This window comes from Hyperolius riggenbachi, chromosome 10 (assembly GCF_040937935.1).
Source record: "Hyperolius riggenbachi isolate aHypRig1 chromosome 10, aHypRig1.pri, whole genome shotgun sequence".
NCBI classification, from domain to species: Eukaryota; Metazoa; Chordata; class Amphibia; order Anura; family Hyperoliidae; genus Hyperolius; species Hyperolius riggenbachi.
Genome location: NC_090655.1, coordinates 212,083,743 through 212,099,096, shown reverse-complemented (window position 1 = coordinate 212,099,096; position 15,354 = coordinate 212,083,743). Strand labels below are relative to the sequence as shown.

General features: G+C 48.2%; 1 protein-coding gene across 4 annotated transcripts in view; it reads left to right on the top strand.

The window, feature by feature from the left end:
• The window catches only part of LOC137534381 (zinc finger protein 84-like), a 31,287-nt gene extending 16,883 nt beyond the window's left edge, over nt 1-14,404 (top strand). For all 4 annotated transcript variants that reach the window (XM_068255865.1, XM_068255864.1, XM_068255866.1 and 1 more), the window contains 4 exons: nt 1,433-1,494; nt 4,379-4,490; nt 4,616-4,723; nt 12,712-14,404. In XM_068255865.1, the coding sequence (XP_068111966.1) occupies nt 1,433-1,494; nt 4,379-4,490; nt 4,616-4,723; nt 12,712-14,264 (1,835 nt within the window). In that variant the 3' untranslated portion in view covers nt 14,265-14,404. The remainder of the gene's footprint in view (nt 1-1,432; nt 1,495-4,378; nt 4,491-4,615; nt 4,724-12,711) is intronic.
• The last annotated feature ends 950 nt before the right edge of the window (nt 14,405-15,354 follow it).

The window sequence follows — 15,354 nt, the reverse complement described above, 5'->3', positions numbered from 1 at the left end:
ATCCCCTTTATGTGCCACAACAGTTCTCTATAATGCCGTTTCAATCATATGATCCACGTGATATGAGCATTTCAATGCAATGTCATAGGAAACTAGGTTTCTCGTTGCATCCAAAATTAGAGATAAGACTTGATATTCCCCTGTGCCTGGCAGACATCCAATAGAACAGCCTCCACCTCACCCTTTGGTGCCTGACTCACCGTCTATGAAGACCCTCAGATGGGTCTATTGTAGCATTGGGACCGTTCCCGGGTCGTCCCCACCACTCTGGCAAAATACTGGATAGAACTCCACCACTTTATGATGCCATCTTTGCGTTCACCATGCAATTTCTAGAACTCAATAAAAAACCTCTCATAGCGTAAAACCGTCTTAAATTTATTGTGTATAAAAAGATAATGCACTCACACTTTCCCACTGGGTATAAGCACATAGAGTATTTGCTTCAATACGGGCTCTCCCCCGCTTGGTTGGCCACCGGCTGGCTGGTCCTTGTAGTCCCACTCGTTTCCGCCGTTCGTGCGCGCTACTCCCGGCTTTCACTCACGTGGGACACCGCCGTGCTGCTTCCCTAGTTCCTGGTTGCGTAGTTAGGCTCCGCCCGACATGTTTCGTCAGCATATGACTCATCAAGGGATCTCTTTCTAGTTTATGCTGCTATTATCTCCGGCCTGTCCCATTGTGTTGTCCTTAGGGCATGCCTGCAAGAAGATTTCACTCCTATATGTATGAACTCTGGAAGTTACACCTTGACCTTTGTACCATATCAGGGGTGCAGCTAAGACCAGGCAAACCAGGCAGCTGCTTTGGGCTTCACCCACAGCAGGTGCCCCCCATGCTGCCAGGCTGCCCTGTCTGTGACTTGTACAGCCATCCCTGCTTCCCTGTCACTCACTCACAGACCTCAGATCAGCAGCAATGTTAACAAAGGGAAGAGAGGCACAGTGACCACGGAGTACACTGCAGATGCAGAAGTGAGGTCATTGCTCATTTCCTGCATTTTAAGTTTGCCACAAGGTTACTGTGTACTGCTCTCCTCTTTTTTGGGTTGCTGACGATCTGCAGGTCTGTGATTGTTGGGGATGGGAGACCGCAGGAAGCTACATATCCCCGCTGGCACCATGGGGGGGGGGGGGGGCTACCTATATTGGGGAACACTTTGGCTACCTATACTTGGGTTGGCTACCTAAACTGGGGAGAGTTGCACCTTTGGTTACCTACCTGTACTGAAAGTTCTACCTATTGGAGGGGCACTTTGGCTTCCTATTATAATGGGAGAAGGGGCCTCTGACAACATGGGGGGCGCAAATGATGTTCCGTTTGGGACCGCAAAAACTTTAGTAGCACCCCTGTACCATGTTCAACCTTGCTACTTTATTTACTGTTTTGTCTTTGATGCTTTAATAACAATATTGGGAAATTTTCGATACAGGTGCAGCAGAGAGATGTACTGGTCTTCTGTGTTCCCAGGATCCTGCAAAGGAAGATTATCAGGTAGATGCTACAAAATATTGCAGCAGAGGAAGTTAAAGTGTACCTATAAGAAGAAAAGTGCCCCTGGTGAGTACTTACCTGGGGAGGGGAAAGCCTCTGGATCCTAAAGAGGCTTCTCCTTCTCCTCAGTAGAGGGGTGTTTGGACTCGTGTTGGGACTCCCAAACATCTGCTTGCTGGCACTTGTCGGTGTATGCGCAATTGCGCATACACACTAGTGACTCTCTGCTTTGGCTCCGGCAGAAATAGCTGAGCCCAACTGGTCCACTGTACTGCACAAGGGCAGACGTCTCATGTCTGCACAGTAGAGCAGTCCCGATCGGGCTCAGCTATTTCCACCAGAACCCCAGCAGAAGGCGGCTACTGCAGCTGCTGAAAGAGCTGACACTTGCACCTTGATGACGTAATGTCCCAGTCCCTTGTCTAAGATGCTTTGCAGAAAGGCTAGAATGTGATGCACCTCTGGATGAAGCGGGTCAAAACGTTCTGATGCTGCAAACTGTGTGAATTTGTTACATATTCTATAATGTGTTTGATGGTTTTCTGGAATGTAACTGAGTTTCAATGATCCTTGCGAACATCCAGCTTGCCTTAGCTTCTTCCCCTCAATCTTTACACCATCAATTTCAACTTCCCTGGGTTGGGATGACAGATGGGACCTTGTGATAGTACTTCTGGACATGTCGGAAGATGTACCTTTGAATGGTTGTTTAGCTGCCACAGGAGGGGGAACCATGGCTAATGAGGCCAGAATGGGGTGATGGCTATGAGTATCGCTGGTTCCTGGGTAGGAATGATCAATGAGAGGCAAATATTTAAGCGTTGATGCAGATTTATGTTCAAATTTATGCAAATATATGCAGCTTGAAAATGGACTAATCAAGTCCCACCAGGCTTAAATTGATTGGTCCATTTTCAGGCTGTATATATTTGCATAAAAATGTACCTAAGTCTGCATGAACTCGGAAATATTTGCATCTCATTGATCATTCCTATTCCTGGTTAAGTTTGATGGGAGGAAACGCATATCCCATGTGGAAGTTCCAGGGTGCTGTGATTGGGTCTGTTACCTCGGCCTGACAATAAAGGAGTCTGGACAGGAACCTGGAACATTTCCTGTTCTGTGGGGTAGCCATCAAATCTATATCCGGCCTGCCTAACTGGCTGCAACACCGGATCAAACTCCACTGGCTGCAGATTGAGTCGAAGATGTCCCCCTTGAATGACCACTCTTTGTTATCCAATGTATGTCTGCTCAGAAGGTCTGCCCTCAAATTCTGTGGGCCTGTTATGTAAATCCCTTGCAAATTCTGCACCGTTCTTTCATGTAGATAAAAGATTGCTGCTGCCGCCTCCTGTAGTAGTGCAAGGCTCCGCGCCCGCCCCCCCCCCCCCCCCCCTCATCTCTGAATATATGCAATTAAAGTCTTGCTGTCCATTTTGAGGAGAATGGTCATGTGAGCTATCACTGGGCTGAAGCTCCTGTCCCCTGGATTTATAGAACAGTAGGCTGCCCAGCCCCCCTGAGTGGCATCTGTTGTGATCATAATGTGCGGCCCCCTGTCTGTATCCTTTGTTTCAAGTGTTCCATATCGCACTGTGTGAGAACACCCCACTGGAAAGGCAAGTTGGCCCACTTCACCATAGTAAGCTGAGGCATTGTGTCGCTGGAGGGTGCGCTGATCTAATCGCTAATGCAGTCCTCTGCATTACAAGGGATCCACCTTTTTAATTTATCTGTTTACTTGTCCTATGGTGGATGGGGCGGGGCAACTACCCATTGGTGCTGCCATGCAGACATTAGTAAAACGGACTTCCAGCTCTTCAGTCCCCACTGAATTCAACTGCTCATCTCATTCACTTCTAACCTAGCCCCTCTAATGCTGCCACTTTCTGCCAATCCTTCCACTGGCTACCAACAACTCAGAGAATGCTGCTAAAGCTTTCTATCTATTTTGTACTCTGTACAGCGCTGATGGTGCTACATTATTATTATTATTATTATTATTATTTATTGTATTTATAAAGCGCCAACATATTACGCAGCGCTGGACAATAAATATATACAATGATACAAGGATGACATACATAGGGTTATGCACATAGAACAAAGTTATACATACAAATTGTACAAAATACATGATCATGCAATATGGGCTGGTTAGGTAGGCCCAGTAATACAAGTACAGGCTGTCATAGGACAGGAGCACATGATCCTGTAGATTACACTAGGGAGTGGAGGACCCTGCCAGAGGCTTACAATCTAAAGGGAGGGGTGGAAACACTAGGGGGGGCTGTTAAATATTCCTTAGAGAGTTACTGTGTGGTGGGAGGTGGGTAGGCCATCATAAAGAGGTGGGTTTTGAGGGCTTGCTTGAATGTGTTGAAAGAGGGAGCAAGTCTGATGGGTGGTGGAAGGGCATTCCAGAGGGTGGGGGCAGCTCTTGAGAAATCCTGCAGGCGGGCATGGGAGTGTGAAATGCGCGGGGTGGTGAGGCGAAGGTCGTTGGAGGAACGGAGGGGGCGACCTGGTGTATACTTGTGAACAAGCTGCGAGATGTAGGTAGGGCATGTTTTGTGCACAGATTTATACGCCAGGCATAGAATCTTGAAACTTATCCCGAAACGGATAGGGAGCCAGTGCAGGGATTCACAAAGGGGAGATGTGGATGCAGAGCGGTGCGAAGAATGGATGAGTCTTGCAGCCGCGTTCATCACTGATAAGTACATAAGTACAAGTAATTGTTAGTAGACGAAGGGAAAATAACTAATAAGTACAAGTAATAGTAGTAATCATCACTTCAGTGTGTCTTGCAAGTGATACGATGCTCTTGTTGGACTTTGTAGATATATATTTACTGTTTGTATTGTTTTGTGTGGTACAGGATGGAAATGTGATTACTACTAAAGTAGAAGTGGGGGATGAAGGGGAAGAAGCATATGTGATGGGTGACCAGCTGTATAAGGAGGAGGAAATCCCTGCAGACATCAGCACAGGTGAGGCTTATAGACTAAACAGGAAAAAAGGGGAGTCAGGAGTTGTTACCCCCTGAAGTACACCTACCTACCTATACACTTACTTTATTCAGTACAAGAAGCATCCGTCTCTTCTTTATTCATAGACTCCACAGACAGCAGAGCAGCTGAGAAAAATGTGAAAGGTCAAGTGGAGGAAGGAGATGAACATGTGTGCATTAAAGAAGAAGACCTGTCTATAGAGATGAGTACAGGTGAGTAATACTGTATATCACCAAGAATAAGACAACTTTTTAGTAAAAAAAAATATTGGGCTAAAAGTGGGGTGTTGGCTTATCTGCAAGTGATATATTTGTGCAACCCCCCCCCCTGCAGAGTGCATGTTGGGAGTGTATGGGAGATCATAGCTACCTGTCCTCGCTCCAGCTTGTCCACTTGTCTCCCTGGTAGCTTTGTACTCGCCGCTAGAGCTCCAGGCTCCCTGCAGTCACCTGACAGTAATAATGGAGCTCTAGTGTGGAGTTATGAGGCTTCAAGTCATTTCCTGCAGGAGTTTCAGTCTCACTATCAAGCGACCACAATGAGCCATGAACCCTAGTGGCGAATACAAAGCTTAAATAATATTCAGCTGCACTCACCATCAATAAATGATCCTAAAATAAAACAAACACATAGTGTGACTCTGTTTCGTTACTTGCAAGGGGAAAAGCCACAGTGAGGGATACTCCAATTTCACAAAACACACCACCTCACATGAGTATAGAGACAAGTGATGGGGCTCACCGAAAAGTTGCCACCTCACAGATCAGGTGGATCTAGCGCATATGTAAATGTATTACGGCAATCCTCCTACAGTAATAAAATCAGCCACTCTTCCTCTCATTAAAAGTAGATTTTAATCCAGGGACGTATATAAAAAAACATACAGGAACACCGTTGTGTCGTACAGTAATGTCCTACTCTTTGTGCCAGTAATAGCAGTACACTTACACCTCCGGGTGTTTGTCAGAGTATATAATGCTAATAAGCTGTCCAACCAGGCACTGCTGGGGTGTTAAGACTCCAATTCCGTTCCCACTCCCTCTGGCGGCTCCCACTTGCAAAGCGGCTGGTCAATTCCAGGTAGATGACGCCATGAATACAAAGCTGCCAAGGAGACACGTGGGCCGGAGCTGAGAAGAGGATCTTCCAGTAGCATTTCTAAATTTGGCCACAGTGTGAATTCTAGTGACAGTGCTCCCTGTACTAACTGTTCCCCTATCTAACTGTCGCTATTTCTTGTTACACATAGGTTCCTTCTTTCCATAATTAGAGCTCTGGCCAAAATTAGACAAGCGATCGCTGCTACAGGTGTAATTCAAATGACTGCATGTGGAGGCACCCAGATTGTGACAGTGCACTGTGCCCAGATGACCTCTTTTGCTTCCAGTATGCCCCCAATGCGCGCTCTGCAAGGGGGAGCTAGGGCCACACATTATGGGGTCGGCCTATTGGCAGGTCACTGCATTTGACCCGTTTTTTAGTCAAAAAGAGGGCGGGTGGGCTTATGGGCAGGTCAGCCTATTTGTCAGTATATGCAGTATGCTAAATACATAAGAAACCTGCTGTGACATTCTGATCAGAGTAGTCATAGCACAGGGGTAGGGAACCTATGGCTCGGGAGCCAGATGTGGCTCTTTTGATGGCTACATCTGGCTCACATACAAATCAGTATTGGTTTATTCACTAAGCTGCACAGCTCAAGCAGCGCAAATAAAATTTTCAATGTAGTGCATGCTACTGCTAACAAATGGGTCCTGTTTGCTGGGAAATGGGCATTAATCTTAAACCCTACCCTCCTGTCAGCAAAACCGATGTGGTGGTGTTACGGCACCGGGCCGTCACCAACTGAATGGGGCTCTGCCCCGGACGGACACACGTGAATGGATAGTCAATTTCAAGCCAGGTCATACACAATTGATCAGGTACAAGTTTAGGGGATCAGACAGGAGAGTGGTCTATTTCAAGCCAGGTCATACACAGTTAATCAGGTACAGGTTTAGGGGATCAGACAGGAGAGTGGTCTATTTCAAGCCAGGTCATACACAGTTAATCAGGTACAGGTTTAGGTTAAACACCTAGAGGCTAGCTAGCACCCACGGGACTGCGGATGATAGTACAGCACAGTGCTCAGCTAAGCCAGCTTTCAGGAAGCACAGAGTACAGGTAGCAAATACAGAGCTTGCCAGAGATACAGCCTACCTACAGCAGGCAAACGCTATAACCGGCGTGCGGCCGCGGACCGGAAGTGCTTATATATCCTCTGGCCGCGTCACTTCCGGGTCGCCCGTCGCCTTGACGCATAGTTAGTACGCGTGTCCGTACGCGTCTGACGCATAGACGTACGCGTCTGACGCATGGAGGTACGCGTGCGACCCATGCGTCCCCTGGAAGGCATGCGTACACCCACCGCCGCTGGAGAGGACGATGCGGAACGCAATCCGGAAGTGCCCGGACCATCGCGGGCACGCGGAATCATTACATTACCCCCCCCCTGAGGAGTGACCTCCGGGCACTCTAATCTCGGCTTATTGGGAAATTTGGTATGAAATTCCTGAACCAGTTCCTGGGCATGCACCTGCCGTGCCGGGACCCACCGCCGTTCTTCAGGTCCGTATCCCTTCCACTCGATCAAATACTGTAACGAGTTTCTAACCCACCTCGAGTCCAAAATTTTTTCCACTTCAAACTCGGTCTCCCCTTGTACTACCACCGGAGGCGGGGGGGTGGTGGAGGCTCGAAAATCCTTTGCTGACTTAAGCAAGGAGACATGAAAGGAATTTCCCACCTTCAAGGACCCTGGTAGCTTGACCCTGTAGGCCACTTTGTTAATTTGTTTTACTATAGGGAATGGTCCAATGAACCGCGGACCCAACTTTGGTGTTGGTTGCTTCAGTGGGATGTTCTTGGTTGACACCCAAACCAGATCCCCCGGACAGAATTCCGGTTCTGGGGACCTAAACTTGTCAGAAAAGTACTTCTGTTTCCCAGTGGCCTTTTCCAGGTTTCCCCGGACCTTGTTCCACACCTCCGCCATCCGTCCCACCCAGTCCTCTACCATAGGAGAATTAGAAGGTGGACCCGACAAGGGAGAAAATTTTGGATTCGAGCCCGTAACCACCTGAAATGGTGACAAGCCCGTAGAGGAACTCACGGAGTTGTTAACAGCGAATTCTGCGAAGGGCAAGTAAGACGCCCATTCCTCCTGATTCCCTGCCACATAGCACCGCAGGTACTGTTCCAAGATTTGGTTTACCCTCTCAGTCTGGCCATTCGTCTCAGGGTGGAACCCCGAGGAGAATGATAGCGTGATGCCTAGGCGAGAACAAAACGAACGCCAAAACTGAGAGACAAACTGGACATCACGATCTGAAACAATTCTCTCGGGCGCCCCGTGGAGGCGAAAGATGTTAATAATGAACAGATCAGCCAATTCTTTTGCAGAGGGTAGTTTATTCAACGGAATGAAATGGGACATCTTACTAAAGCGGTCAACCACTACCCAGATGACCGTATATCCTTTTGAGGCAGGTAACTCCACCACAAAGTCCATAGATATGTCTGTCCAAGGCTTGAAAGGGATCGGTAGCGACTGAAGATGACCGCTAGGTGCAGTGCGGGACACTTTGCTACGGGCACAAATAGGGCAGGAACTGACGAATGCTTTCGCATCTCGAGACAGGGACGGCCACCAAACCCAACGGGATAGAAGTTCCTGGGTCTTTGCTTGTCCAGGATGACCGGCGGCCTTGTCGTCATGGAACTGTTGCAGTACCTTGTATCTCCACTGAGGCGGCACATAAATGCAGTCGACCGGCTTCCCAGGAGGAGCATTACCTTGAAAAGAAGAGAGAAGGCGTGTGAAATCTTCCTCTAGGAGAGGAACAGTCGCAGCAGCTGAGATGCAGTTAGCAGGTATTATAGGCTCGGGGACCTGGCCCTCAGAATTCTCTGGACTAAAGTAACGCGACAAGGCATCTGCCTTCACGTTCTTCGAACCTGGTTTGAATGTGATGGTGAATTTAAATCTGGAAAAGAATAACGCCCACCGGGCCTGTCTTGGGCTTAATCTCTTCGCTGACTCGATGTACTCCAGATTCTTGTGATCTGTGTACACCGTGACCGGATATGCTGCCCCCTCTAGCCACTGCCTCCACTCCTCGAGAGCCCACTTAACCCCCAACAACCTGTTCCCGATATCGTACTTCCGCACAGCGGAAGAGAACTTCCTTGAAAGGAAAGCACAGGGATGCAATTTCTCGGGAGTGCCAGCATATTGAGAGAGAACCGCACCAACACCCAGCTCGGATGCGTCGACCTCCACTATGAAGGCCTGTGTAACATCTGGGTGCACTAGGACTGGTGCAGTGCAGAAGGCCTCTTTCAATACCCTGAAAGCAAGTTGGGTCTGTGTGGACCACCGAGTAGGATCGGCCCCTTTCTTTGTTAAGTCTGTTAGAGGTGCCACTTTGAGGGAAAATCCTTGGATAAATCTCCTGTAAAAGTTAGCGAACCCCAGGAATCTTTGTAGAGCCCTCAAGTTGGTCGGTTGTGGCCAGTTGAGGACTGCCGAAACCTTAGCTGGGTCCATGGTTAGACCCGAACTGGAGATGATGTACCCCAGGAAGGGTACTTGGGATACCTCAAAGGCACATTTCTCGAGCTTGGCGTACAATTGGTGCTCTCTCAATTTCTGCAGCACGGCCCGGACGTGGTTTCGGTGCTCAGAGAGGGATGGGGAAGTAAATCAGAATGTCATCCAGATAGACTATGACAAATCTCCCCAGAAAATCCCTGAAGACGTCATTTACAAACTCCTGGAAGACTGCAGGGGCATTACAAAGCCCGAAGGGCATCACCAGATACTCGTAATGCCCCTCGTGGGTGTTGAAGGCAGTCTTCCATTCGTCTCCCTGGCGAATTCTGATGAGGTTATAGGCTCCCCGTAAGTCTAATTTAGTGAACACCCGAGCCCCCGAGATCTGCCCAAATAGGTCCTCAATTAGGGGTAAAGGATAGCGTTTTTTTACGGTGATTCTGTTCAGGCCCCTGTAGTCTATACAGGGTCGGAGACCCCCGTCCTTCTTCTCAACAAAGAAGAACCTCGCCCCCGCAGGAGAGGTGGAAGGTCGGAGGAACCCTTTACCTAAATTCTCCTGTATGTATTCCCGCATTGCCACCCTCTCAGGCCCCGTCAGACTGTACAGATGGCCCCTTGGAGGCATAGCTCCTGGCAAAAGATCGATCGGACAGTCATACGGCCGATGTGGGGGCAGTTCATCTGCCGCCCATGGGGAGAACACATCTGCAAACTGTCCATAGGCTTCGGGTACCTGCGGTGCCGTCAGCTGGGTGCTGAGGACGGGCAGACCCGCTAGACAGTTTTTATGACACGAATCAGACCAACTCACTAATTGCCCTGACTGCCAATCCAGAATGGGATTGTGCTGTCTTAGCCAGGGCAATCCCAATACCATTGGAGTAGAAGGCATACTCAACAGGAAGAATGTAATCTTCTCTGAGTGCAGGACCCCTATTTTAAGATGTAGCTCCGGGGTTACCGCTATCGGGGTCAGTAATTGCAGCGGGGAGTCGTCAATGGCGGTGACTTGCATGGGCTTACTCAAAGGTAACGAGGGAATGTCTAATTTCCTGGCCAGCTCTACATCTAAGAAATTCCCTGCAGCCTCACTGTCCACAAAGGCTTGTCCCGTTATCCCCTTATCCTGCCAGTCGAGGCAAAAAGGTAGTAAGAATCGTGGCCCTTTAGGAGGAATTACCTGCCCGCCCAGATGAACTTCCTCAGATCCACCTAGGCATTGGAGTTTCCCGACTTCTTCTCTGGGCAGTTTCGGACCACATGTCCCGTTCCTCCACAGTAGAGGCACAGGCCCTGGGCACGTCTCCGTGATTTCTCTGCAGGAGAGAGCTTGGATGAACCAATCTGCATAGGTTCCTCTGAACTGTCAGGAGGAATCCCTGTCTCCACCACCAGGGGAGTTGCACTGGTGGCCCCACTCCGTTCTAGCCGCCTTTGACGTAGCCGCCGATCAACCCTGATGGCTAGGGTGATGGCATCATCCAGTGTCACAGGGAGTGGATAATTGACCAGATGATCCTTAACTGTCTCCGTCAACCCGTGTATGAACTGGTCTAACAGAGCCGGATCGTTCCACCGGGAGACCACTGACCACCTCCTGAACTCTGAAGCATAAATCTCCGCAGAGTTCTTCCCCTGCCTAAGACCTCGGAGTTTATGGGAGGCCGTAGTAGTAACGTCTGGGTCAGAGTAGAGAACACTCATGGCCTGAAAAAACTCCTCTACAGAGGACAAGGCAGGGTGTCCCTGAGAGAGACTAAATGCCCAGGCCTGCGGGTCTCCCTGTAATAGTGAGATCACCAGGGCCACCCTCTGCGTCTCAGACCCCGAGGCTCTGGGCCTCACATAGAAATACATGCGGCAGGAGTTCATGAAGTTACTAAAAGAACCCCGATCTCCAGAGAACTTTTCTGGGAGGGGAAGCGTAGGCTCCGGAAGGTGCTCTACAGGCGCAGGGACTACTGGCTCGCCTGGAGGTGGAGGAGCTGGAGCAGGAGGTGCATTGTCCTCCATACCTATGGGCATGTCAAGAGGGGCGGCAGCAGCTTGTGCTTGCACTGCGGCCATGGCTGCCGCTTCAGCCTGCGCCTGGGCGGCAATCTGCGCTTGCGCCAAAGGGGTGACCATCTCGACTAACCCCTTGACCGCTTCGGCCAATTGATCAATCTGCCGCTGCAAATCCTCCATGCCAAGTATTATAAGTAATTTGGGCCGGTTATAATGTTACGGCACCGGGGCCGTCACCAACTGAATGGGGCTCTGCCCCGGACGGACACACGTGAATGGATAGTCAATTTCAAGCCAGGTCATACACAATTGATCAGGTACAAGTTTAGGGGATCAGACAGGAGAGTGGTCTATTTCAAGCCAGGTCATACACAGTTAATCAGGTACAGGTTTAGGGGATCAGACAGGAGAGTGGTCTATTTCAAGCCAGGTCATACACAGTTAATCAGGTACAGGTTTAGGTTAAACACCTAGAGGCTAGCTAGCACCCACGGGACTGCGGATGATAGTACAGCACAGTGCTCAGCTAAGCCAGCTTTCAGGAAGCACAGAGTACAGGTAGCAAATACAGAGCTTGCCAGAGATACAGCCTACCTACAGCAGGCAAACGCTATAACCGGCGTGCGGCCGCGGACCGGAAGTGCTTATATATCCTCTGGCCGCGTCACTTCCGGGTCGCCCGTCGCCTTGACGCATAGTTAGTACGCGTGTCCGTACGCGTCTGACGCATAGACGTACGCGTCTGACGCATGGACGTACGCGTGCGACCCATGCGTCCCCTGGAAGGCATGCGTACACCCACCGCCGCTGGAGAGGACGATGCGGAACGCAATCCGGAAGTGCCCGGACCATCGCGGGCACGCGGAATCATTACAGGTGGTTTTTGCCCGAAAAGCTTGCCAAGAAGTCCAGAGTTCTGTAGCCACTCCCACCTGTGTTGACGTGGCCCGTCAACAGCCACAGCCTGATACTGTAGGTGGCTGATAAGTTGGGGGTGGGCCACAGCAATGCAGGTGGGGGTGGGGGGGGGGGGCACAGAGCTCTGAACAATCTTATATTTCTCTAATTTCAAGAATCCTTCAGAGGGAAAATCCACTTTAATTGTGAAGTAGAAAGGCACAAAGATGAGTGCTCAGAACCCTTTCTGTAATTCTACAAAAAAGTAATCATTCCATTTGAACTTGTAACCAGAATTTTTAAAATTGTCAGTGAACTCAAGCTGTAATCTGCAGTCATAGCAACAATAAGGTATTTGGAGTACAGACCAGGCAGAAACTCCCACTCTGCTGCAGCAGTAATGATCTGCAGAGAGCAAAAGACCCTTTAACTCGGTATATTAACACCTGCACTAGCCAATTGACTGATAGTAAATGTTGACACTCCCGTCTGCCAGATTTAGTTTGGTATTCCGTAGAATGGCTGTGCATTATATGTGCACAAAATAAGTAAGAAAGCTGAAATTATGATTGCCATGATTCATAACAAGAGAACGTGAAAGGATCTCTTTGGAAATGTGAAAACAGTTATCTGACTGGACTTGAATCAAGGTTTTTCTGCAATCAATGTTATTCTCCTTGTTTGTATCTGTTCCTCCAGGTATAGAAGACAACAGGAATAAACAAGACAGATGTCAGCTTATCTCACCATGTAAAGAAGATATCACATCTGATTCTTCAGAGGAGGTTCCTATGCCTCCAAATCTCCATCCAGCATCTCAAGATTCCTCCTGTGTCTCCTCTGCACCTGGGGAAAGTTTTCCAATTCATTCTCTTCCTATCACCCATCATGATGTTCACAGAGAAGACGGCACGTTCCAGTGTTCTGAGTGTGGGAAATGTTTCATCCAGATGGAAGAACTCTTCTCACACCAGATACTTCATGCAGGAAAGACGCCATATTCCTGTTCTGAATGTGGGAGGTGTTTCCTTCAGGAGCAGCAACTCATTAAGCACCAGAGAGTTTACTTAGCTGAAAAGCCGTTTTCCTGTCCTGAGTGTGGGAGATGTTTTATCTGGAGAACCAATCTTATTGCCCATCAGAAAACTCACTCCAGAGAGAAGCCATTCTCTTGTTCTGAATGTGGGAAATGTTTTTCCCGAAGAGTTTACCTCATCTCTCATCAGATGGGGCATACAGGGGAAAAGCCTTATTCCTGCTCAGAATGTGAGAGATGTTTCTCCCGGAAAGCACATCTTGTCTCTCATCAGATGATTCATACCGGAGAGAAGCCCTATCCATGTCCTGAGTGTGGGAAATGTTTTGGGGAAAGATCTAATCTTGATAGACACCAGAGAACTCATTCAGGGGAGAAGCCGTTTTCTTGTTCAGAGTGTGGGAAATGTTTTTCTCGCAGAGGTCATCTCATCGCACACCAAATGACTCATACCAGGGAGAAGCCTCATTCATGTTCAGAGTGTGGGAAATGCTTTACCGAACGATCAAATCTCGATAGACATCAGAGAATTCACTCAAGGGAGAAGCCATTTTCATGTTCGGAATGTGGGGGATGCTTTTCCCGGAGAGCTCATCTTATGTTACATCAGATGACTCATACTGGGGAGAAGCCTTACTCATGTTCTGAATGTGGGAGGTGTTTCTCTGAAAGATTCAACCTCGATAGACATCAGAGGACGCATTCTGGGGAGAAACCATTTCCATGTTCAGAATGTGGGAAATGTTTTGCCCAAAGGGAAACGCTTATCTCACATCAGAGGACTCATACCGGGGAAAAACCTTATTCATGCTTGGAGTGTGGGAAATGCTTTGCAGACAGAACGAGTCTTGCGACACACAAGAGGACTCATACCGGGGAGAAGCCATTTTTATGCTCTGAATGTGGTGAAAGTTTTTCCACAAAGTCAAATCTTCTCTCACACGAAAAACTTCATGCTGGGGAGAGGCCATTTTCTTGCTCTGAATGTGGAAAACGGTTTTCTAAAAAATCGAATCTTATAACACACGAAAAAGTTCATGCAAGGAAAAAGCTGTTCTCGTGTTCAGAATGTTATGAATGTTTTACCCAGAAATCCGCTCTCGTCAGACATAAAAGAGTTCATAGAAGGCAGAAACCATTCTCCTGTTCTGAGTGTGGGAAATATTTCACCAAGAAAGCCTTTCTTCTATCACATCAGAGAACTCATGCAAGGTGAAGCCACAGCCAAATCTTTCAGGATGTTCTGATACAAGCTGTGTATTTTGGCATACACCATAAAACTGGTAGGGGTGACCTTAACTTCCTGTTTCGAAGGTGATGAGTTTAAATCCTGAATTAAACAACTCATGCAGAAAAGGAACCGTATTCATGTTTTGAGTATCTGAGATGCTTTACCCGGCGACTACCTGTTTGAGTTTTGCATACTGTAGTAAGTTATTACTGCTGTCTGTGGAGATGTTAGCTCACTTCCTGTCCCCATTACGGTAGGCTAGGGAATAGGAAATGAGGAAAAACAAGTACTTATCCCTTTCAACACTACCCAAAGCTAAACTTATTTAAAGAACACTCGAGGTGAATATAAAAGAATGAAACAAGGAAGGAAGGAAACTGGTATTGCCAAGGAAACTGGTATTGCACAAAAGGAAAAAAAACATGGCAGCCTGCCTACAGTTGTCCTTTAAGAGGCATTAATCACTATTCCCCCTCCAGGCCGCCATGGACTCAGGAGTAAGATATAATTTGGCTGCCAGCTATTGCTGTTTTTATAATTATTTGGGCTCCATCATATGTCCTTAGAACATGTAACAAACAAACATTCTTCAGTGATGTACTTTGCCAAAAGCACAAATGCGGACCCAGCTCCCTCTTTGTTTTGACAAACTGGGTCCTGTGATGTTTTATCTATTGTATAGGACACTGCTGTCACTGAAGGGTTTGTCTGATCGCTGCGGACTCTACCCTCTTCAAATTTCTGACTTCCTCATGGCCCCTATTAGCTGTCTGGAGTGAATGGAGTGCTGGTAGGAAAGGCCACATTTAGAGACCATTATTTCATAAGTCATTTGTATAGACAGCAGCCAGAGCCATTAGTAAGCCAGGGCTGTAGTGTCAGGTATATTACAATAACTGGGACAGAAAGCCCTGATATAAGACTACCGCACGAACCCACATTATAATTTTTGTCTGGAGTTGCACTTAAAGAAGCATCTTCAAAAACTGCAAAAAAACCCTCTAACTATGCATATGACTCTGCGAATGTAGGCACTCCTGACCTCGGCAGAGAGATGGAATCCCCACCGGAAGCC